Source organism: Podarcis gaigeae, assembly GCF_964106915.1.
Source record: "Podarcis gaigeae genome assembly, chromosome: 16".
In the NCBI taxonomy this organism is placed as follows: domain Eukaryota; kingdom Metazoa; phylum Chordata; class Lepidosauria; order Squamata; family Lacertidae; genus Podarcis; species Podarcis gaigeae.
Genome location: NC_139693.1, coordinates 11,643,213 through 11,667,077, shown reverse-complemented (window position 1 = coordinate 11,667,077; position 23,865 = coordinate 11,643,213). Strand labels below are relative to the sequence as shown.

The 23,865-nt window shown below is 47.7% G+C and overlaps 4 protein-coding genes across 5 annotated transcripts in view; 3 read left to right on the top strand and 1 right to left on the bottom strand.

The window, feature by feature from the left end:
* Positions 1–1,396: 1,396 nt before the first annotated feature.
* On the top strand, positions 1,397–5,779 carry CSKMT (citrate synthase lysine methyltransferase). Its single transcript, XM_083716081.1, has 2 exons — positions 1,397–1,614; positions 4,824–5,779. Exons 1-2 carry the CDS (start codon positions 1,416–1,418, stop codon positions 5,489–5,491), a joined length of 867 nt encoding a protein of 288 aa, XP_083572207.1. The 5' UTR covers positions 1,397–1,415; the 3' UTR covers positions 5,492–5,779.
* A 1,200-nt stretch (positions 5,780–6,979) lies between these two features.
* LBHD1 (LBH domain containing 1) overlaps positions 6,980–23,865 on the bottom strand; it is a 96,063-nt gene continuing 79,177 nt past the window's right edge. Inside the window, exons 1-4 of one of the 2 annotated variants that reach the window (XM_083716136.1) lie at positions 14,497–14,626; positions 9,983–10,243; positions 8,136–8,535; positions 6,980–7,477 (exon numbers count right to left, since the gene is read on the bottom strand). In XM_083716136.1, the coding sequence (XP_083572262.1) occupies positions 7,434–7,477; positions 8,136–8,535; positions 9,983–10,171 (633 nt within the window). In that variant the 5' untranslated portion in view covers positions 10,172–10,243; positions 14,497–14,626 and the 3' untranslated portion in view covers positions 6,980–7,433. Of the gene's footprint in view, positions 7,478–8,135; positions 8,536–9,982; positions 10,244–14,496; positions 14,627–23,865 lie in introns of those variants that run through there. The other variant, XM_083716135.1, reaches the window with a different exon arrangement.
* On the top strand, positions 18,766–19,548 carry UQCC3 (ubiquinol-cytochrome c reductase complex assembly factor 3). The gene is made up of 2 exons (XM_083716218.1): positions 18,766–18,936; positions 19,239–19,548. The coding sequence occupies exons 1-2, from the start codon at positions 18,817–18,819 to the stop codon at positions 19,368–19,370; spliced, it is 252 nt and encodes an 83-aa protein (XP_083572344.1). The 5' UTR covers positions 18,766–18,816; the 3' UTR covers positions 19,371–19,548.
* Positions 21,017–22,973, top strand: DMAC1 (distal membrane arm assembly component 1; the record flags this gene model as incomplete). The annotated part of the gene is made up of 2 exons (XM_083717938.1): positions 21,017–21,395; positions 22,562–22,973. The coding sequence occupies 2 exons, from the start codon at positions 21,017–21,019 to the stop codon at positions 22,624–22,626; spliced, it is 444 nt and encodes a 147-aa protein (XP_083574064.1). The 3' UTR covers positions 22,627–22,973.

Sequence of the window (23,865 nt, the reverse complement as noted above, 5' to 3'; positions counted from 1 at the left end):
TTTTTGTTTCCTTGGGTATCGCTTCTCGGCCTTTTGGCTAAGATCAAGTGTAGTATCTGTTCTTATCAGTTTAATATCTGATATGTCCTCTATTTGAGGACTATATATTAAATGGGTTTTTGGAGCTGGGAGATGGAATAGGGGCTTGCTCCATCCACTCCATGCATCGACCTGGTATTGCAGTACCTCCAGGAACGGTGCACCTCCCTCTGGGGGGAATAGTACCGGTGCAAAAAATAGAATTTCAATTCATTGATGTTTTATGCTCAGCTGTAGTTCAGCTTTCCCCCTCAAAATATGCTTTTTTCTCAATGCTGTGTGTAAGCTCGGTTTAATTTCGTATGTCTCAAGAAAATACACGCGTTAATAAATATATTTCTTTACTCGTAAGGGTTGGAAGGAATCTGCGGGGGTCATCTAATCCAACCGCAGCCAATGCAGGACTCGTTTGCCCAAGGGGGGCGGCGGCTCTTGAACTCACATTCCTGAAGCTGAGTCTCATGCTATAGGGACTGAGCTATTCCAGCGTGCTCATTCACATTTTCATAAAAACGAAGGGCTTCGACTCCATAATAATGTTTGAAGCTTTGGGAATTAGATCCTATATGGAGCTTAAAAGTGAACCGTCTCGGCAACGTAGACGTGCCACATAAGACCCATTCTGCATTTTTAATAACTCAAGTCTTTTAGGGCTGCAGCACAAGTACACTTTGGAACTCCCTGCCGATTGATATCATGCCTTCGCTTTACTCTTTCCCTTGCCGGCTAAAAACATATTTGTTCCTGCAAGCGTGGGCAAGTTTCTATACAGTCGATGCGAGTTTTAATCTATTTTAACGTTTCAAAAGTCTTGAACAGCAGACCTCTTTGAGGGGCGTAGCGGTGTATAAATTTTATGAGTTAAAATAAATAAATTGGAGGAAGAATCGCAACAGCACCGCAGCCCCATAAACACTAACAAGCAACCTTAGCAAAACCCGTTACAGATAGGTAGCCGTGTTGGTCTGCCATAGTCAAAACAAAAAAAATTCCTTCCAGTAGCACCTTAAAGACCAACTAAGTTAGTTCTTGGTATGAGCTTTCGTGTGCATGCACACTTCTTCAGGTATCTGAAGAATTCTTCAGGTATCTTCAGGTATCTGAAGAATTTGTTTGCTGTCCGGGTTTTTAGCAAAACCCGGACAGCAAACAAAGCAATACAAACCCACCCAATTAGCAGATAACGACAACCTCATCAACCCCCTTCCCTAGTGCACATCGGTGGGTCCATGCTCCCTCCAAGCTTTATTCAACATTTCTCCTCCCACGTTGCAGAGCAGTAGCGAAACACATCGGGGAAACGGTGGCAAAAGTTGGACCTGCTTTTGCAAGTTGACCCAGATGCCGCTTGTTTCTTCTTGCTGCTGGGGCTGCAGATGCGGCTTTGCAGAGATCGGCCACTTCCTCCTTGTGCTCTAGATCTCCTTAGCTCCTCCTTCCCCCTTCCTCCCGCCCCACTGAAGATGGCAGCAGCAGCAACAGCAGCAGCAAACTGGCTGAAAGGTCCTCGGGGTGTTTTCAGGACGCTGGTGCGCTCCTCGCTTTCTTCTGCCTCTTCCTCTTCCTCTTGGTCAGGTGGGTGCCTCTCACGTCAAGGAGAAAAAGGGAGGGCAGGGAGCTTTTGCACAATTGAGGTTTGCAAAAAGGCTCCTTTCAAGGGATCTGAGCATTCATCCTGATCTGCTTGCATCAAAGCTTAGGCGGCGGCTGGGCTCTGGATTTGGAGATTTATTAGATGGTGTTGCCATCTATGGTGCAAACGCGCCATGCATCTGAAGCACACGTGCTCCTCAAAGATTTCTGGGAGCTATAGTTCGTTAAAGGGGTGCCAGGAATTGTAGCGGTTTCCCAGGGTTCTTTGAGGGAAGGTGAGGGCTTTAAATGTACACACAACCACAGACCGAGGGCACCCCAAACAGGAATGCTCTGCTATGTAAAAGAGTCTTATGCTGTTTGTCTGCATTTTTTAACGTGTGTGTATACACACACACACACAATTGGTCTGACAGCATCAGGTGCAGCAGCTAAGCAGTTTTGTGCTTCATCTGTCCTTGGATGAGAGATCATGCCATGTAAGAGCAGGATTTAAGTATAAGTTAGCATTTCGCCCCCTCCCAAACAATTTTTTAAAAACAGTATAACCAATCTTTTCCCCCTTCTCCTCCAATGGAGTATGTGCATTGGCAAATCTCACAGTCTGCCTTGAGCATGCTGATTATTCCTTCCTCTTGATTCTTGGTGATCCCATTTTTGCTGCATTTCAGTCGCCACGCAACACCTGTGTTCATGATTGGAGGGAATAATAGAGCAGTGTTTCCCAACCGGTGTTCCGCGGCACACTAGTGTGCCGCGAGACCTTGCCTGGTGTGCCGCGAGTCGGGCGGCGAGAGGCGGGGCGGCGGCGGCGAGGATCCGCGTCGAGCCGGGGGCGGCTCCGCGGTGGTGGTGCCGAGGTTTCTCTCTCCATTCTCCCCTCACACACACACACAGGAAATAACACAGGATCAGCTGACAGGACCCGGCCAATGGGGCGGCGGCGGGGCAGCGCGCGCAAAAGGGAGGAGCGCGAGACAGCGGACGAGGAGGAGGCCGGCATGTCCGGGCAGCAGCAGCAACAACAGCAGCAGCAACTCCCGGCGACGGCTCCTCAAGCCCCGGGCAACCCTACTCCCTCACCGGCCTCGGCCGCCCTCCTGCTCCACCCGCCGCCGCCTCCCCCGCCGCCGCTGGCCACCTCGGCCCCGCCGCCGCCCCCTCCTCCGCCCGCTATCGCTGCCACCACCACAACAGCCGCCGCCGCCTCAGCTGGGCCCATGCCTGCTGGGAGCGGCGGCGGCAGCAGCAGCGCCCCGGCGCCCTTCCTTCACGGCGGCGACCCGGCCCTCCTGGTTCGGGAGGCGGGCGCGAGAGCCCCACCCCTCGGCGCTCGCCAGCTCCGCGCGCGTCCTTGCCTGGGCGAAGGTGCTTCTTGGACGGGAGGCTGCGGCGACCAAAGACCCCGGCGGCTGTCAGGAGGAAGCGGAGGAGGAGCGGGAGGCTGACCCCGAACTCGTGGGAGGAGGCGAGAGAGAGAAGGCGCTTGGGCAGCCACCCCAAGCCGGCGCACGGGGGCGCCCCTTTGGAGCTGCCCACCTGAGCGCACGGGACAGGAGCGGCGATTTGATTCGCGCCAGGCCACGCTTGCTGCGGAGGGAGGAGGAGAGCGGCGCCTTCCAGCCTCGTCTCGCTTCGTGACAGCGCCGACCGAGCCTGAGAGGGAGCAGATCCGAGGGGGATCTTCCCCACCCAGCCACCCCCTCGCCGCCCGCCCTGCTCCTGTCGTGGCAGCAGACGAGCCGACTCGCCCTGACCTGCGGGGTCCCCCACGCCGCCTCCGCTCACGGCGGCGACCCGGCCCTGAACGAGCAGGAGAAGGAGCTCAAGCGGCGCCTCAAGCGGCTCTACCTGGCCGTGGACGAGCAGGAGGAGGAGTTGGAGGAGTCCCTCAGTCCCTCGCTTTGCTGCCTCCTCCCCCCCCACCCCCAAAGCTTGGAGGTTCCCCGGCAAGGGGGAGGGGAAAAAATTGAAACTTACACTTTCGTGCGTCCCTCCCGGCGTGACGCTGCGCGCTGACGTCACGGGGCTGTAATGGTGGTGTGCCTCGAGATTTTTTTCATCAATCAAGTGTGCCTTTGCCCAAAAAAGGTTGGGAAACACTGTAATAGAGGGTTGGACTAGATGTTGCTCCCCACTCTGATTCCAACTTTTGAATTATGCTTTGGGAAAATGGCTACCCCAAGGGAGTCCCATAGAAGGGCAAAAACCGCCTTTTAAGGTACTGAGGGCCACTCCCAACATCCTGTCTGATGCTTACACATGATGATTTGTGCTTATCATGACTGTGTCGGGGCAATTATATGCAATCCAGCTTTCAATACAGTTTGAGCCTGCAAAAGCCTTGGGGCAGCCACATTGCTTCATCCCAAATCGGCGCATAACGCTGCAACCACCTGCTTGAATCCTGTAACTTTTTATATCACAGATCTTCCGGTTTATTTTTGTCCTGCAATGATGATGATGATGATGATTTTCTCCAATTATAAAACAAATGAGAACATAACAAACACAATTAGGGAATGTACATCAAATAATAAATTTGAATATACATCAAATAATAAATGTCCTGCTTTTGTGACAGGGGTTGGATTAGATGACCCTTGGGGTCCCTTCCAACCAAGATTCTAAGTCACAAAAAAGGGCTGGTTAATGCCAAGGGAGTAAACCACCTTGGATTTGACTTCCGAGTAAATGTGCTTAGGACTGTGCTCTGGTGAATACCCTGCGTGTTTAGTTTTAATTTTTTAAAAAAATAATTACATTTTCAGTGCAAAATTACAACAAAAATTACAAACACTGAATCCAAAATAAAACAGTACAAACAAGAAAAAAACACAAGAGAAAAAAGAACACAAGAAAAACCAAAAAACCACTTCTACAAATAAAACCATATCGTCATTCTAATCATTATGTACATATACACATATTGACTTCCTTCCTCTGTTCTAAGACCTCAAAATTTTTACTCTTTCTAAATTGTTGTGTCTAATGTAGATTACCTCTATCTTTATACTTTTTGCACCATTTTTCTCTTTCTTTAACCCTGCAAAGCTTCGTTCGTTACATACCGGTATGTGTTTAGTTTTAAAGTTTTGTGGGGTCAGAGAAAGGCAAGGCGAGCTGAGGTCCAGCGAATATGTGGCTTTGCAGTTGACACGCTGCGCCTTCTGCCTCCACCCATCTTCCAGATGATCTCCTTCGGCAAATGGACCGGCGTGACGCCTGGGACCGCTTCTACACCGCTAAGGAGAAAGGAGCTTCGCGTCCTGGCCACTTTGACTGGTTCTTTTCCTACGAAGCTATCTCGGGGTTCCTGCTCTCCTTCCTTCAGAGCTTGCCAGCCGGCCGGACCCAAATACTAGACGTTGGCTGCGGCACATCCGCTTTAAGTCTGGGGCTCTTTCGAGACTCGCCACGGCAACTTCACATCTCGTGTTTGGATTTCTCCCCTCCAGCCATTGACTCCCTGCAACAGCTGGTAAGGGAGAGCCCCCCACCGGGGCACCCTCTTTCTGAACTGCACTGCTACCTGGCCGATGCCACTGCCTTGACCAACACCTTCGAGGAGGGATCGTTCCACCTCATACTCGACAAGGGGACCTGTGATACGCTGCTACGATGCCCCCAGGGCCCGGGCAGAGCCAAGACGTTGGTGTCAGAGTGCCTGAGGGTGCTGAGGCCCACGGGGAACCTACTTCAGTTTTCCGATGAGGATCCGGATGCCAGGGTGCCATTTTTGGAACAAGCAGGAGGGGTGAAAGTTACCGTGAAGGAAATCGCGCATATCGGTGGCATCTGCTACTATGCTTACATACTAAGCCCAGACTCTTCAGGGACCAGTGGAGCTGTCAAATAGAAGAGGGACCGAAAAATTGTATCCTATGGGGTGAAGTAAAACCTTCGAGGCCAGCTGGGGTTTAGAAATTGGGTGCTAGCTAATGTTCTTCAAGCAATCGATTGTGTAGTGTGGCAGCATCTGCTCTCTGGAACTCCCTGCCACTTGATCTTAGGCAGGCGCCTCTGTTGTGCTGTTTTTGACGTCTGCTAAAAACTTTTCTGTGTAGGCAAGCCGACCCAGGGAAGAAAGCGCTAGAGGCAGAAAACAACAGGAACGGCAAAAGGGAATGAAAATGAGCCGGTTTGAGAGTTATTCTCATTTATTACATTTCTCACCCACCCTTCACCATCAGGTTCCAGCGCAACAGTTTAAAAATAAGTTATTTTAAAATAAGTTAAAACAGATGACAGTCGAGAGAATAGGATGGCTTCTAAGATATACATACCAGTATATCTGAGGTGTCAAAGAGGTTAATCTTCGGCATATGACAAAAATTACATAACGCAGGTGCCATACGCAGCTCTGTGGGGAGGAATTCCACAATAGAGGGGTGGCCACGGAGAATGCCATCACCCAGACCTCCACCACCCCAAATTTGTGAGGGTGGTGGAACTACCAACAGGCCCCCTCTGCCAATCCTAACACTCGAGAGGCAGCCATTCAGATACCGGTTATTTGGGGCTTAAGTGATTGAGAACTCCAGACCTTAACCCGGCTGCTGCATTTTGGACCATTTGAAGTTTCCAAATTATCTTCAAGGGCAGCCCCGCATTCAGTGTGTTGCAGTAATCCAGCTGGAAGTTACCAGAGTGCGGAATACAATGGCCAAGCCATTTCTGTCCAAAAGCTGAAGCTCAAAATAAGCATCTGAGGCTTCAGTGACAGGGCTGGATCCAGGAGGTACCCTCACGCTACAGACCTGCTCCTTCCATCTGCATGTATATAGATTTATACACAGGCAAAAAACCAAGGATGGAGAACTCCTTTCAGTTTGAGGGCCACGTTCTCTTTTAGACAGCCCTTTGGGGGCCTTGGGGGAAAGCAGATGTGTCTGAGGAGCAGATGTGACTGGAAAGAGTCCCAAGGGCCAGACAGAGCTTTGGCTTGAGATGTGAAGGCCTGGGGGGGATGTTTCTTTAAAAAATATTATTATTCCATGCTTTTTTCTCCCAAGCCTTCACATTTCTATACCTAGAGAGTCACATTTGCCTCTCCCGCCCCAGTTTAAGCCAAGAGCTAAATGGAAAAGGAGGTGGCACCGTGTAGGAATTGTGGGAAGGAGCTTCAGGCCTAATCCTCCGCTGACAGACGCTCATCCCAGTTGATAGAATGACGCTGAAGTCACCATTGCTATGTTTGTCTTCAGGCCCCTTTGCCTGGGAAAGTGGGACGTGACGGAGACAGGATGTTTGTGTTATTGTGTTCCGTTAAGTGGAATTATTGTCCTTTTTCTCTTTGCTGTCTGATGCTAGAGAGAGAGAGAGAGAGAGAGAGAGAGAGAGAGAGAGAGAGAGAGGGAGCCATGTTGCAGTGCTCCGTGTGTGTTTATATGTAAATAAAGTAGATTAGCCAAAATGCTGAGTTGCTGAGGTCTGTTACACAAGCTGCGAAGACTCTGCGGATCTCTAGGTATGCCGATGTCTGTTGGCAGCGGTCGCTGTGATGTTCGGGCTGAAGAAAGCTTTTGAAGCTCCCGAACAATCGACCAGGAGGGAGAGAACATGCCAGTCAAGCATGTGTCTCTGCCAGGGTCCTACTTGAGTGTAGGATGAGCTCCTGACATCTGCTACCCCTCCGAGAGACACCTCGAAACAAAACAGCAGGAGGCCACTTTTGCTCCTTTCCAAGGCGATGTCCCAGAGTCCCTTTCCAAGACATTGCCAAGTCATGATTAGACGTGGGTGGCGTTGGGAAGGTGCCATATCTGTCTATCCGTCTCGGGGAAACGTTGGGCAGAATGTTACAGAAGCACCTCCTCCACGTCGCTGTCGAAAGACGACAATCCTTGGGAAACAAGAAAATGGGAAGAGGCGATGAGGTTACAGGGGGACCTGGGACCTGGATAACCTGAAAATCTATCGGAAAGGATTCTGGGCCGTATTCACTCAGTAAAGTGTGGCATACTAGGGTGCTCTTTTTCTAGGAAAAAGTGGTGCCAGAACTCACCATTAACGTCTCCAATTATTATTATTATTATTATTATTATTATTATTATTATTATGATGCCACCCTTCATCAAAAGATATGAGGGCGGTTCACAAGAATAAAATACAAGCTAAAACATACGTAAATAATGAAACAAAAACAACAAAAATAACAGTACAGTGGTACCTCGGGTTAAGTACTTAATTCGTTCTGGAGGTCCGTTCTTAACCTGAAACTGTTCTTAACCTGAAGCAGCACATTAGCTAATGGGGCCTCCTGCTGCTGCTGTGCCGCCGGAATAGGATTTCTGTTCTCATCCTGAAGCAAAGTTCTTAACCCGAGGTACTATTTTTGGGTTAGCAGAGTATGTAACCTGAAGCATATGTAACCCGAGGTACCACTGTAATGGCGCCCACCTGAGAGGTGCCAGAACTGAGTTCTAGCAAGTTCTGGCTGAAAAAAGCCCCACCCACAGATCAAGTTGGGATTTGGGGGGGTGGGCACTAGTAGGACTCACCTGCCCCCAAGTCCTCCTCGCCATCAGCAAAGAGCTCGTCTTGCTCAGCCTCCTCCAGCAACGTGAAGTCGGGGGGCCACCGCAGCTCCCCGCTTTCCACTTCGCCTCCTTCGATGGGTTCCACTACAATGGAGGGCAGGCGAGCCTTCCCGGACCACGTCTCCACATAACGTTCCTCTTCATACAGCCCCTTGAAGACGCTCTCACACAGTTCCTCACATGGCGATTCCGGGCACCGGCCCCCGCAAGGGGCTGGCCGGACGCACATCTCCTCGCAGGGCAGCTCAAGGGCGTCCCTGGACATCTCCTCGTAGGTCTCGCCAGGGAGGTCGCCGCATGACTCTGAGGAGGAGCCACGGAAGGGATCTGCCCCCAGGCCCTGGGGAGGGCTTAGGAAGAGCTGGAGAGAGAAGTGCAGAATAAATTTTAATCCAAATCAAAGAACGGAAGGCCTGTTCACACGTTGGTGTTTTTTTTTTTAAATTTGGGACTTAGAGGCTGGGTTTTGTTTTGTTTCTTAATTTATTATTTATATCCCGCCCATCTGGCTGGGGTTCCCCAGCCACTCTGGGCGGTTTCCCAAAAAATATTAAAATACTGTTAATACATCAAACATTAAAAGCTTCCCTAAAGAGGGCTGCCTTCAGATGTCTTCTAAAAGTCTGGTAGTTGTTCTCTTTGACATCTGGTGGGAGGGCGTTCCACAGGGAGGGTGCCACTACCGAGAAGGCTACACACCATGTGTTTAATTAAAGCGCAGGATTTCCCCCTAAGAATCCTGGGAACTGTAGTTCAACAAGGGTGTGGGAATAATAGGGGCAAAACTGCAGCTCCCAGAATTCTTTGGGGGAAGTCGCATGCTTTAAATGTGTGGTGTGCATGCAGCCTTTACAAGTTACAGGGGGGAATATTTCAAGCAGCTTATTGACAGTCAGAGTGAGTTTGACAATGGAGCCAATACCCTAGAGCAGGGGTAGGCAAACTAAGGCCCAGGGGCCAGGGCCGGCCCAGTCGCCTTCTCAATCCGGCACACAGACGGTCTGGGAATCAGTGTGTTTTTACATGAGTAGAATGTGTGCTTTTATTTAAAATGCATCTCTGGGTTATTTGTGGGGCATAGAAATTCATTCATTCCCCACCCAAAAAAATATAGTCTGGCCCCCCACAAGGTCTGAGGGACCTCAGTGAAAAAGGTTGCTGACCCCCCCCCCCCCGCCCTAGAGGAATGGGTGGGTTCTCCCTTCCTCCAGCGGAAGCCGGACAACCACCTGCTGGGCTGCTTTAGCTCAGCTGTGGGGAATCTATAGCCCTCTAGATGTTGTTGGACTACAACTCCCTTCACCTCTGACCATTGGACATGCTGGCAAGGGGCCGATGGGAGTTGGAGTCCGAAAACCTCACTGGACTCCGACTCCCATCATCCCTGACCATCAGCTATGCCAGCTGTGGCTTAGCTGACCTCCAACTGTACAATTCTGCAGTTAGTAAATTGTGATAAGGTTTATGTTGCTCACGTCATCTTCAGTTTGCCATTTCCTTTTCTGGTAAATAAAACTCTTCCGATAACTAAAACTTGTTTGAGGGGGGGAAAGACTCCAATTGCAGTAGACAAAGCAGCTGAGCTCACACACAGAGACTGCTTTGAGCTAGCAGTTCAACTCCTGCAAAGCTTGCATTTGGATGTCCCAATTGCCAAGACCCTAGTGAACAGGGAACATCAATGAGAACATTCACTGGCTTTCTGATTCGTACTTTAGACGCTGAATGAGAAGGATAAGGGACAGGAGGGAATTATATTATCTGAAGATGGAGGTGGACATCAGCTCGAAAGAGCGTTCCCGTCTTACCTGGGTGTTCAAACAAGGTGCTTGGTGGGAGCTGTCCTCCCTGGCTGAGGTCCACTGCATCTCCTGATCAGTGTTCGGACCAGGCTCACCAGTCATGGCAGGATCCAGACCTCCTGTAGACATCTGGCACGCAGCACACGTTTCGCCCGGGGTGTCAGGGCCCTCACAGCCCCTCATCATTTCAGTCATGACTGCATCTGGGAGCAGGCTCTCGAGAGAGAGATCCAGAGAGACTCAGGCCCCTTCCAGCTTTTGAGGCCCCTATCCATAACAAAAAATAAAAATGAATACACACGAAAGCAAAACAAGATCTGAGGGGACACAGTCACCACAGCCTAATCTTGTGTCATCAGAACCAACAGTTTTACAAGCATTTGAAACTCTTTTAATACGACAAGAATTATGGCAGCAGTCCTTTGTCAAGGGTGCAGAGATGTTGGGAAACCCCGCACAGAACTCCAGTTCCCAAAGAGGTATAACAATCAATATCTTTTCACGGGGAACTTGTAGTTCTGTGGGAGGAAGAGAGAGGTCTCTGAGCAACTTTCAGCAACCTTAACACATACCCTCCAACATTAATCGGATAAAAAATAGGGATTTCTGAAGGAAAAGCAGCACATTCTGAGATCAAATCAGAAACCAGAACGGCTTCTGAAAATCCACAACTGTCCCTGGAAAACAGGGACACTTGGAGGGTCTGTAATAACAAACAATGGCTCCCCCCCTTTTTTTGGAGGGGGAAGCCAGGATTGCTTCATGTTTTGCTTTGAATGTGTGGTGTGTGTCCCTCGTGTCCCTCTCTAATAGCGGAGAGCTCAGGGTGTGGCCGCTTAAGAAGGATTAGGGTCTGAGTGCCCTGACTCTGGCCTGGGATCTCATGGAAGCGCTAAAGCGCTTTGTCCTCGTGGCCAGATAATCCTTCAGCCATAAGATATGCCCACATATCCCATCACTGCATGTGGAGCAAAGGGTCTGTGGTGACGTGACCCTGGCTGCATAGGCAGCCTGATCCCTCCCTCTGAGAAGAGCAGGCCCACGTGGAACATGCTGCGTGAAGGGGTTGTTATAGGAATTCTAAGGTCTGAGAGAGAGAGAGAGAGAGAGAGAGAGAGAGAGAGAGAGAGAGAGAGAGAGAGAAAATGTTCATAAATGTACAAGGCAAACACACATGCATAAGTATAGTGTCTGAAATAGTACAGGAGAGTGTGATAGGAATTTTGAGGTCTTAGATATATGTTAAATGTTCATAAGTGTACCAACCAAGCACGTACATAGATCAGCACAGGAAGACAAACCTGAAACCATTTTGATTCCCAAACTGACTAAATGTTTTCTCTGCAAGGTCAAAGGAAAATGGAAAAGCCTCCCCATTGTCTTTTCCTTCACAAATCCTGTCTTAAGGGCACATTTGGCTCAGGAACTAAGTGTTTATCATTACAAAAGACTGGCCCAGGCTCTCCAGGCAATCCAATCAAGTGACCATTAAACAGGTAACCTGGCAGACAGGAGGTAAACAAAGCACTCAGATTTCTGCTGTAGACCGCCATTTCTGTGATGTAGGTATGATGTATGGGGGGGGGGGGTCTTGAGCTACACCCCTTCTGTGATGTATGTATGATGTTTCTGGGGGTGGTCTTGATCTACAGGATGCCAATTTCAAAAGTCTATATAAGGGCTTGCACACCATTGTTCTGGGTTCCTCCTCCCTCCTGCGTCCAGTCAGTGAGAACCCTGTTGCAACAGATCAATAAATATCAGGCTTACTAACTGCTTTGCTTCTCAATATTCTCTGGTTGGCCTCTGTTATTTTCTCCTACCAATAGGGAATCTACGTAAGGACTCTATATGGGTCCTTGGATACCTCATAAGGGAAATTGGGCAGAGTTTTGTTTACAACAAGAGCAATCCTGAAACCATTTTGACTCTCCCAAATTGACCTCAGATATTTCTCTGCAAGGAGGAAGGAAATGGGAAAAGCTTTCCAATTGTCTTTGGACTGTAGGGGCTTACACCTCCCTGTAAATACAGTCTGGCAAGTACCTGATTCAGGAAGTATTTACCATCTCCAAGGAATGGCCAGGCTACCCAGAAAAGGCAACCAGATAACGCATTATCAGGTATCCTGGCAGACAGGAGAGAAGCAACACACTCACATTTTTGCTGGGGACCACCTCTTTCTGTGATGTATGTATGATATTTTGGGGGGTGGTCTTGAGCTACAGGGTGGGCAATTTCAAAAGTCTATATAAGAGCTTGCACACCAATGTTCTGGGTTCCTCTCCTTCCTCCTTGCATGGGGGGAGTGGGGGACCTTGTTGCGGCAGTTTAATAAAGATCAGGCTTACTAGCTGCTTTGCTTCTCAATATTCTCTGGTTGGCCTCTTGTTATTTTCTCCTACCAATTGAGAACCAACTTAAAGACTCTATACGGGCTCTTGGGTACCCCAAAAGGGGAAAAGGAGCAGTTTTTCTTATAACAGGGTGCTATTGTGGCAAAAATATTCCAGCTGGGGGAGCCTTCTCTCCCTGGAACTGAAATATTATCCTCCTCTGAAGCATGGCAGACTCATTAAATGAAGAGTCTTATAACTCCTGAAGCAACCCTAAACTCTAAGGGATTTGCAGCAATGTCAAAGTTGGGCTGGTCAGAATCTGAGGTCACATCTTCACCACATGTTGAAAACGCTCCTATACTGCTTTAAGCAGTCGTGGCTTCCCCTGAAGGATCCTGGGAACTGTCATTTGCGAAGGGGTGCTGAGAGGAGACCCCTCACAGAGCTATAGTTCCCAGCACCCGTAACAAGCTACAACTCCCGAGATTATTAGAGGGAAGGCACAAAGTGGTAGAGATGTGGTTTAAATGGAGAGTGTGGATGTGAGCGCTCTCAAGAGAAGCTGTTTGGGAACTTTGCCACATTAAAAAACAAACAAACAAACATGTTCTTGACATGCAGAAATTAAAGAGGTGAAGCTCCTCCTCCCCACCTCAAATATTTTGTCTCTACCCTGAATAAAAAGCTTCACTCTTCTTAAAAATATTTCTGGTGCACAAGGCACAGAGGGGAAAGTTGCAATTGCAGAATGTGTAGTACACCATACTGAAGTCCTCATTTACTAGCATGTTGAAATTGGGTCTGGGAATTAACAGGTAGCTGGTGTAACTAAAGAGGCTACACATTCCTTGCCAAGAACTGACCCTTCAACCTATTTATCTATGGTTGATATGTCAGTGTAGACAATAACTGAGTTAGATAGAGAGAGCTAAAAGGGAGTTTCACATGTTCCTATATTTTATTTTCAACACCTGCTAAAAGCATTCATCTTTGAAGAAGCCTTTCCCAGTCTGCACCTATACTGGCTCCCCCCTCCCGTATTTCTTAATTGTTTTAGTACTTCTTGGTTGCCACCCTGGGCCTGGATAAATCAGCTCTGCCTTCAGAACTATGAGGAACCATGGAAACTTACTTTATTTGGGAGGGGGGAACCATGGTTCAGTGGTTCCCTGTTTTGCATGCAGAAGCCCCCTGATCATAGCTGTCAACTTACAGATTTGAAAATAAGGGACCAGCAGCCTTGAAAATAAGGGATCAGCAGTCAAAATAAGGGATCAACAATTACTTTGATAAAATACATATTTTGTTGCGTGCAAATGGCTTTAGATACCTATTAGGTCCATAAATTACCATATAGCATATATTCAACACAAAAAACAGCAACAATTTGTTGTTGACAAAGGACAGCTGGACATAGAAATGGCCCCATTACCTCCAGCAGCTTATTTAAGGGACATCATCAATAAGGGACAGCAGTGGGACATGGCACTGGGATAAGGGACTGTCCCGCCAAATAAGGGACACTTGACAGCTATGCCCAGGTTGGGCTGGGAAGAAGAGATTCCCCTCTGAAACCCTGAAGAGCTGCTGCCAGTCCGTGCAGGCAGTACTGAAGTAGATGGCCTAAGGCAGCTTCCTATGTTCCTATAGGAACTCCTCAAAAATTAGACGGTGGAAGAAGATTGGAGAAAATTTAAGATTTATTTGCAAAAGTATTGTAAACTGTTTGAATGTTAAGCAGGATGTTTGATTATGAACAATTGGGCACCATTGAAACAGATGAAGTGAATTATGAAGATAAGTTAAATCTATGAAAAAATCAAATTTTTAGATAACTATTGGGTTAATTTTAACGCACTAAAGAGTGAAATAAATATATCTAAAATTTAAGATATAACACTGGAAAAATTGACTTTAAGGTGGGGATAAGGTGATAAATTGCTGATTTAAATTTTATAAATTTGGAACGCAGGAGCGGGAGATGTGAGGAAGTCCAAAGAGGACAAGAAAATATGTTATGACATATGATATTTTTGTATGTTTTGTTTTGTTTGTTGTATGTAAAACTTTTAATAAAAATTATTTTTTTAAAAAAGGAACTCCTCAAAAACAAGGCAGGAGAGCAGGTTCAGTTGGGAATCTGCCAAGAGGAACCCTCCCCCCTCCCCTTCAGTTTCTCACCTTTTCCTGGAAATTGGTCGTGTGGGATCTTGGGTGGATCCTCTTCCAATTCTCAGGGCTCAACTTCTTCCGGCAGAAGTGGAAATATCCTCTTCCTTGTCTGGTGGAATTGGTGGGACAAAGAGGGTGTTTGCTTCCCCAGGCTCTGGACAGAATAACAGAGCCATGGGGGGGGGGGAAGGAGGGGCTTCCAGATCCAGGGGGGTGAGGTCACCCCAGGACACTGGCCATCCATCTCTATTCCCTGGATATTAATCGCCCTCTGAGATCATGGAAACTCAAAGCACAGCTAATGAGCTCAAGGCAGAGATTGTCACAGGGCTAGTGCGAAGGGTGGGGAAGGCCTTACTTAAAGCAGACAGTGGTGGTGCCTGTCTGTTGTGTGTGCCTCATTGCAAATATCAAGGTGTACGTGGGTTGCCAACTGATGGGACAAACCCAGCTGGGCCTGCACCTCTGCTTTTAATAGTGGCTTGACCTTCAAGTGAGACTTCTGGTTTTTTAAATAATAATAATAATAATAATAATAATAATACATTTTTGTATCTAACCTTTCTGATGCATGTGCATCGCTGAAGGAGGCATCCATTGATTTAAAAAAGGCAACCTCACAATAAAGTCCCAGCATCAGTAAATTACAGTGGTACCTCAGGTTACAGACACTTCAGGTTACAGACTCCACTAAACCAGAAATAGTACCTCAGGTTAACAACTTTGTTTCAGGATGAGAACAGAAATCGTGTGGCGGCGGTAGCGGGAGACCCCATAAGCTAAAGTGGAACCTCAGGTTAAGAAATATTTCAGGTTAAGAATGTACCTCCAGAATGAATTAAGTTCTTAACCCAAGGTACCACTGTACTGTGGTAGGAGAGATGAAAAACGATATTCAAATCAGAAAGTTGTCCACCCAGGCAGCAAGGCAAGAGCAAACTCTGGGGCTTCTATTTAAACAGCACGGAGATGAGTATGCTAGTCTGCTGATGCATGCAAGCCAACATCTCTAACAGCACAGGAACAGGGGCTGCTAAACAATATGGCACCTGAAGGATTGCCCCTCAAGGGGCAATCAACATTTAACAGCATTATGCAGCTTCAGTTCATCCACGCAACAACCTCACATCTATCATGTGATCCATTTTTGTGAAGCATCCTCTGAGATTAAAAGGGCTCATCCACTCATAAATTTACTGTGGATATTAAGTTACTTGTGTCTGGCTTCCCAGCATCCTCAGTCAAGTCCCCCGCCCTCCAATTAATTTGGATTTCCCAGATCTGATGATAATCCAATTAAGGGGAGAAGAGAACCCATCATTGGCTGTGTGCACATTGTCATAAACTCTGGCTCCAGTGTGCTCCCAACACCGGCATTTGAAGCCTCACACTCATCTGTATCCTGTAGTCTATCTAGAAATTCTGCTGTTTGATGCATTTCCCCATTAACCACCTGCCACCCAATTTAAAAGTGCAAGCTGAGATGTGTACTGTTCAGGCACATGACGGCACCCATGTGCAGAAGATGTCTTCCTTGAATAGGAATTCTGTGGCAGGTGGGGTTTGCCAGTTCGGGGAAACAAATCAGGTAAGCAGTATCGGGTGAAGACACTGTTCCCCTCTCTGGTGTGTACAGGAATGCAGAAATTTGACTTGAAACACAGCATGACAGATGGGGCCTTTCAATGTGTAAAGGTAAAGGTAAAGGGACCCCTGAGCATTAGGTCCAGTCGTAGCTGACTCTGGGGTTGTGGCGCTCATCTCGCTTTACTGGCCAAGGGAGCCGGCGTACAGCTTCCGGGTCATGTGGCCAGCATGACTAAGCCACTCCTGGCGAACCAGAGCAGCGCACGGAAACGCCGTTCAATGTGTACATAGCCACAGAATCACATTCCCCGACTTCGGATACACTGAAGTACATTGTGATATCATACTGTTGTTTTTTTAACGCACAAGGTGATATTTAATCGGACAAGCCAATAGTGAGGTGTAGGGTTGCCACATTTTTTAGGTTGCTTCTTTGTTTTTAACCGGCCCCACCCCTGGTCTTTTATAAGCAACTTATCTCCCAGAAATTGAAGCGGTGAAGAAGATGACTTTCTCTCCATGCCAGAGTGTTCCAGGCTAAAACCACCTTATAACAATGGTTCTCAAACTTTTTTCTTGGGAATAAAAATGTGCTCGTGCCACACCAATTTTTTAATTGATAATAAATACGTTGGACAACACAGCTACGATGTTCTGCAGTATCACTTGATGTTCTTGTTCTCGTTTTGAAAAGATATCTATCCACATTCTGCAAATAAAAAATAATGATTTTGAGACTATACGACGCTGAAATGTTTAAAGGTTTCTTTGATTGTCCTTGAATCTTCCCACAACACTTGCCACCCTCTCCTGCCACACCAATGTTGCATGCCACACCCTCGGAGTACCACTGCCTTACTAGATTGCCAAGGGAATCCTTTTACCTTTCCCCATTTTTGCTTAAGGTTGCTGTGGAACAAAGAGCACTCTGTTCTGCATAGAAGGCAGGGGAAAGAAACAGCCCTTTCCTACTTGCTGACCCCTTTGCCTGCAACTACCTCCTGGAACACCTATGTACATGACAGTCGTTCCTTCTTTCCAAGCTCCGTCATGTATCCCACCTTCCCTCAAGCCTTTGGCGTATGAACCTTTTACCTTTACACCATTAAACCACATTTGAAACATGTTCTTTCCTTCAAAGAATTCTGGGCACTGTCATTTACCTCTCACACACTTACTATTCCCATCACCCCTGAACAAACCACAATGCCCAAAATTATTCAAAAGGAAACATTGCTTTGAATGTGCTTTAGAGCTATAGCGTTTAAAGAGACTCGGAAAGGCATTGCTGGTCAATACAGAGTTAGATGGCCCAATAGTCTGACTCCGTATAAGGCAGCTTCCAATGTTCTTATTTATTCTAAAATAATTACTAGCTTAATACTACCCTATTACTGATATAATTATTGTGTAACAGTTTTCTGTAAGGCAACGAAAAGGCATTGAAAGTGGAAATACAAATGCTCAGAGTATACAAAATGCTTCCAGCAAAAATCCCAAACAGTAGGTTGTACCAGGGCTAGCTCTACTCAAGAGTCAACCCATTGGAATTAATGGACACGATTAACTGAAGTCCATGAATCTAAATGGGTATGCAGAATTTAGTTGGATGCAAGCTAATCTTAGCCAGAACCCAACTTCCCATTCAAGGAACATAGGATTTGCCTTACACTCCCACGAGACCGGGTGGACTCTCCTTCCCCAAAGGTTTTAGAGTGGAGGTCCAATGCCCATCTGTCATGTTTGATCTAGTTGAGATTCCTGTATTGCAGGGTGTTGGACTAGATGATCCTCAGGATCCTATACAATTCTCTGCTTCTAGACTGACTGGCAGCGGTTCTCCAGGGCTTCAGATCTGGAGATTCTGGGGCTTGAACCTGCGACCTGCTGCATGCAAGGTAGTTGCACTTTACTTATTTCTATTGTTAATTACTCATTCCTAAAATAATATGAACTTCAGAGCATGGAAAGTCACCCAAAGATATATAATTTGGCATAAAATTTGGTCTTCTTGGTTGTATTATAATTTGGAATGTATTTAATGTGGTTTTTGTTGGATTGTTAAATTGGAAAACTCAATAAATATTATATAAGATAATGAATACGGGGATAATCTCATTCTGCCCTTTGGTCATTATGAGACATTAAGATCCTTTGCGGGAGGAAGCTGCGAGCTCTTTCTGCAATGTCCGATACTGTATACGGTTTCCAACGCACCATAAAATCATCCCTTTGGCATCTTTTCACCAGTGATGTGAGGTGGGATTCCCACCCCCCCCTTATGCTTTATTTTTCCAGGGGAAAAGAAACCCGTCACATCTACCGGCCCTTCTAGCTCAATACTGCCTACACTGACTGGCAGCGGCTCTCCAGGGTTTCAGCCAAGGAGCTTCTGTCAGAGGTGCCATTGGGGACTGAACATTGCAACGCAGATGCTCTGCCACCGAGCTACGGCATTTTCAGGGCAATTTTTAAAACCAATTTAAAAAACCAAATCCGAAATAATTCTTCTAACACAAATGAAGACCCGAGTTAGAAAGATCAAGACTCCCCGCTTTGGCGCTCCTTTAACATCTCAATAACTCTCTCCTTTTCTTATCTCTAGGTTGCGGCCGAGACACTCTAGCCCAGACACACCTCTGCTCTCTAGGTGGTGCGCCACCTTTTTTCTTCCCCTCGCCCTTCCAGGGAGGCTGGTCCTTCCCGCTTGTTTTTTGGAGCGGTGGGGTGTCGTTTGCTTCCATGGAGACTGCCTACCGCGTAGCAAAGGGGATCTTGTTCGTGGCGGGGTTCACGGGCGCAGGGCTTGTGCTTTGGGCCGTGGTCGCGCCGGACGAAGCGCGCAGAAAGGAGATGGCGAAGGTGGGCGAAAGCTCCAGTCTCCGGGGTTTGCGGTGGAGGTCAGAGGAAGCGACGGTACACTTGTGGGGAGCCCGGGCTCAGCCCGTGGCGTTTCCGGCTAAAGGTAGCAGCTGACGAGAAAGAGACCCCAGAAATCCTGAGAGAGCTGCTGCCAGTCAGAGTAGAGTATATTGGCCCCAATGGGCACATGTAATCCTCCCGTGTCTGTCTCTGTAGCCGTAGCTGAAACTCTCCAGCAGTTTGACATCACCTTTGAAGGCACCTCTCCTGGATCTGCTAAACATCTTTATTTCTTCCTCCAGGAGTTTGCTGATGCTACCCCACAGGTGTTGACTGAGCGGCAAAAACATAATGCCATGGTAATGGAGATCCTGAAAGAGGCATCAAAGACCGATGAGAATGTGGCTCACAAGCCGTGGCCCTGGAAAAAATAGCAGTGAAGCAAAAAGAGTCTGTGCTGGCTGGACTCTATTCTAAACTGAGAACTTTGCAGAAGCTGGATCTAGGAGGACTTTACTGTCTCTTCAATGGAGAGATTCTTCTGTTTTGTCTTCTTGCTGTAAGGCTTGCTTTGGTGTAAACATTGAGCGATAAAATTTCCTTTGTAAATCACAGTGACATCTGTGCTTATTTAAGGGTTTGTTGTAATCTAACAACAAAACAAAAAGAAGTTTGTAGTTACGATAGTAATATGTGTGTAGAGAGGGGGGGGGCTTATATTTTGCCAAGTTGTCTCTACAATGGCAACATACACTTTACAGCCATAGCTGGATACCTCAGCCACAGGGGCCAAGTGCAGACCTTCAGGCCTCCCTATTTGATTCTCAGAACTTTCTTCAAGTTGCACCTCTCACCTGCTTTGTGCCCCAGAAGTGTTTGCCTGGCTGGAATGCAGCCTTGGATTCTGATCCTGTGTCTTGTTTGCCTGGGTGGAGGGTACAGAGGTAATTGTGTAGAAACTAGACCACTGTACCAAGGTAACATTCATTGCCGTGCCTACATTTGCCTTTGGCTTTGCCTACCACTGGCATGTGGTCCTCAGAAGCTTGCCCAGAAAGGAACATGGTCCTCTTGTACAGAAAAAAAGCTTCCTTACCCCTGTTTTCCATGACCTCTTATCACTTGAGCTTCAGGCCACCCATTGCCAGGCATGGAATGGTAGGTTGGGCCCTCACAGCAGTGACGTTGCCATGAACAGTACTTAGGGAACCTGTGCGCTGCTGAAAGTTGTTGTACTCCCATAATCCATGGTTCTTTCAGTATGCTGATCAGGGCTGATGGAAGTTTGAGTTTGTCCTCACCTGGAGAAACAGGTTCCTCAACCCTGACTTAAATGTTTCCCCATCAGACTGAATGACAGCTATTCACTGGCATGAGTGGAAAAAAATGAGAAACCTTATGAAGACCATTTGTGTGCAGTCTGTGGTGGCCGCTGCCCCTTGGAACTGCTGGGGCAGAAGACAGGGAGCCCAGCAGGAGCTGGAACCATCTAATTCTAGTACTGTCCCCATCTTCCTCCTGGTTGAGTTCTACAGGAAGCAACACTGACACAAAGGAGCAGGAATCTGATAGGCAGGGCTGCTTCCTGGACTGGTTGTATATCAGAAGGCAGGCAAATGGTGGCTAGCTGTGGGATGACGCATTGACAGGGCAGTTCCCCCATATGGTTTCACATTGAATGGGGGACCTCTTGCTGAGATTCCTGCATTGCAAGAGGGTGGGACTAGATGACACTTGGAGTTTTCCCACTCTATGATTTGCCCCAGTAGGTCTGCCTAAGCATGGTCTAAACCTGCTCTCTGTGAAGCCCACCCATCAGAATCAAACCTGCTCCTATCACTACAGCCTACATAAGCCCTTTTCCCTTGCAAAAGCGTTATCCTCAGTTCTGTTCTTCCACTGAAGAATATTGGAAAGCTGGCTTTTATACAGATGGAGAAGTGGACAAATAGCTGGACGTAATCTGCTTGATGTTCCCTAACTAATATCTCCTGGAGGGAGGCAACTCCCCCTTCCTCTCCTCTTGAGATTTGCCTCCACCTGCAAACGCTGACGGGAGCCAGCATGACCATTCAAATCGATGGAGGAACCAATCGATCGGGGAGTTGTTGGCATACCGGACACCCATTGCAGTACACGCCGCCCTTTCTGCTTCCACCGAGACGAGGGACAGGAAGCAGAGCGGCTTCTGGGCGCCAGCCGCTTCCGGCGCGGTGTCCTGGGCGCCGCCATCTTCCCGCCTCCGCAGGAAAGCCGAGGCATGTCTTCCAGCGTCGAGCGCGTCGCTTCCTCACCGGAGCAGAAACGGTCCTTTTTCTGGTCCTGCTTCAGCTGCCGCGCCCTGAGCGGGGGGGCACTGATCGCCTCCTCCTTGTTCGTCTATTCGGGGCCCCTCCGGATTATGAGCCACAGGATCCCCCCCAGCATGGGCAACATCGCCCAGATGACCTTCGCCGTCTGTAAGTGGGGGGGGGGCGCAGAGAGGGGCGGGAGCCCAATTCCGGGGGCGGGGGGCGGCGGCTCCAGGCTGAGCTGCGGCTCCCCAGGGCCGGATTTAGGCTTGATGAGGCCCTAAACTACTGAAGGTAATGGGGTCCTTTATATGTCCAGCTGTCCTTTGTCAATAACAAATTGTCGCTGTTTTTTGTGTTGAATATATGCTCATACCCTTAGTCTGTGCTGCCTGATCATCAGCCTGCAAGCACTCTTTAATATTAGATAACAGGTACAACAGCTTGACTTACATTCAACTGTTCTGCACTGCAATCTGCAGCTGCATGCGACATGCAACCAGTCCATGCAGAATGTAGGCACTCTATACAGAAGTGAGCAAACCAGTGATATTTTAGGGAGCAGGCCAGCAGGTGGGGCCCATTACTTACATCATAGGAGCCTACACAACACAAAACACTGTTGCTGTAGGTAGGTTTTATTTTGTTTTTTATCTTATATTTTGGAAATGTACATCCAGTTTTTTTCTCCTGTAATTTTTTTGGGGCTTCCAAGTGAGTGGGGCCCTAAGCTATAGCTTGTTTAGCTTATACGTAAATCTGGCTCAGCGCAGAGATCGACATTTGGGTGAAGTCACCTCTGAGCATATGCAGAGGGCGTTTGCCCTCACCATAGTGAAGGTAACTGCATCTGCCCTTCTGAGCCAGTGGGTGTGGATTTCAGACCTTACCCTGCCAGTCCCAGGGGACATCATTTCTTGTTCAGAGGTTGATTCAGAGGTTGATCTATGCTCAGAGGTGCACCTTATTTCCTAGGGTGATCCCCCCAAATTGTACTTGGGAAAGTAGGTTCAGTGGGAGTGCTAATATCTCTCCTAGTTTTAGTCCAAATCATTCAACATATATGGGGCAGGAAATCTGCCCTTAAATCAGATAGACTAGCAATCATTTCTCTTCCCTCGTCTTGTGGGGTATTGGCAATGTCTGTTTCGAAGTCAGCTCTGCCACTGGCACCCTTTGTTTCTTCCTGCTGTTTGTGGCATACATCCTTGGATGACTTAAGATCAAGGGTGGGAAACCTCAGGACCAGGGGGCCAAATAGGCCCCTCTATCTGGCCCTTGGAACTCTTCCTCGGGCCACACCCCTCACATGCTTTTCTTTTTCTCCCTTCCAGGTCTCTTCTGTTGGGGTGTCACTGTGTGGGTAAACCCAGTTGGAAGCTACAAGAAAGATGAGTGAATAGCAATACTCCATTACTGGATGCACATCATCTTTTTCCGGATCTGGCAGCAGTTCAAACCGTAGCCAATAAAAGACTAATGGAGGGAAATACCCTGGATTTGTTTGTGATGTCCGTGGCAAGCTGGTTTATATGCCAAGAAGACACTGTGCACCCTCTGCAGAGACTTTAGCATATCATGCTTTCCTTACGACGGAGATTGTCAGTAGAAGCTGTGATGTATGTCATAGCTGGGAGAGGAGAAAATCTGCTTCCTCCTGCATTAAAAAAACACCCCTAAGCACCATGTATTCAATGTAAATATTTAACTGGATTTGTTTTAATTAAATCAAGCTCTGTTTCTGCATCAGGGGCTATAGTTTCACTTAAGGGTCCCCCTCCATGTTTTTAATCTTAATTGCAGCAGCATGCAAAGAGAAGTGGAAAGAAGAGGTTCCTTACTCTTTCACACAACACAATTTGTGAAAGAGGTCAGGGAGGGCCACTGGCTTCAATAGGGGATTTAAAAGGATGCAAAACTACCATATTTTTCGCTCTATAAGACGCACCAGACCATAAGATGGATCCAGTTTTTGGAGGAGGAAAACAAGAAGAAAAAAAATCTGAATCCCAGAAGCCAGAACAGCACGAGGGATTGCTGCGCAGTGAAAGCAGCGGTGCCTCTTGCTGTTCTGGCTTCTGGGATAGCTGTGCAGCCTGCATTCGCTCCATAAGACACACACACATTTCCCCTTACTTTTTAGGAGGGAAAAAGTAAGTCATAGAGCAAAAAATACGGTAATTTAGAAATTATTGAGTGCTGTTAAAAGAGGCTGCTGCAGTTGCAAGAGACACCAATTCCTACAATTGCACAACATTACTCATCTAAAAGAGCAGCTCAAATACCAACCATCCAGGACCCTGATGGAAGGTTTGTCCAATTGGCAGTGACCCCCATAAGCAGCATGGCCTTCTCAGTGATGGCTCCTCATTTGTGTAATCCCCCCTCCCCATTGAGATGCATCTGTATTCCTCATTATTAACATATGCTGCCTGTTGAGTCACGGCATCTGTCCTCTGTAAGGGCACTCAGGGTGGCTAAATGTCTAACACTACCGGAAGGTGACATCCTCACCACTCCTACAGATGCCATGACTCAACTGGCAGCATATGAGAAGGTGACCAGGAAATTCTCTGATACCTGGACTCTATGTACAGATCTATTCTGAGCGCTGGGTTGGTCTGGACCACCAGCTTTC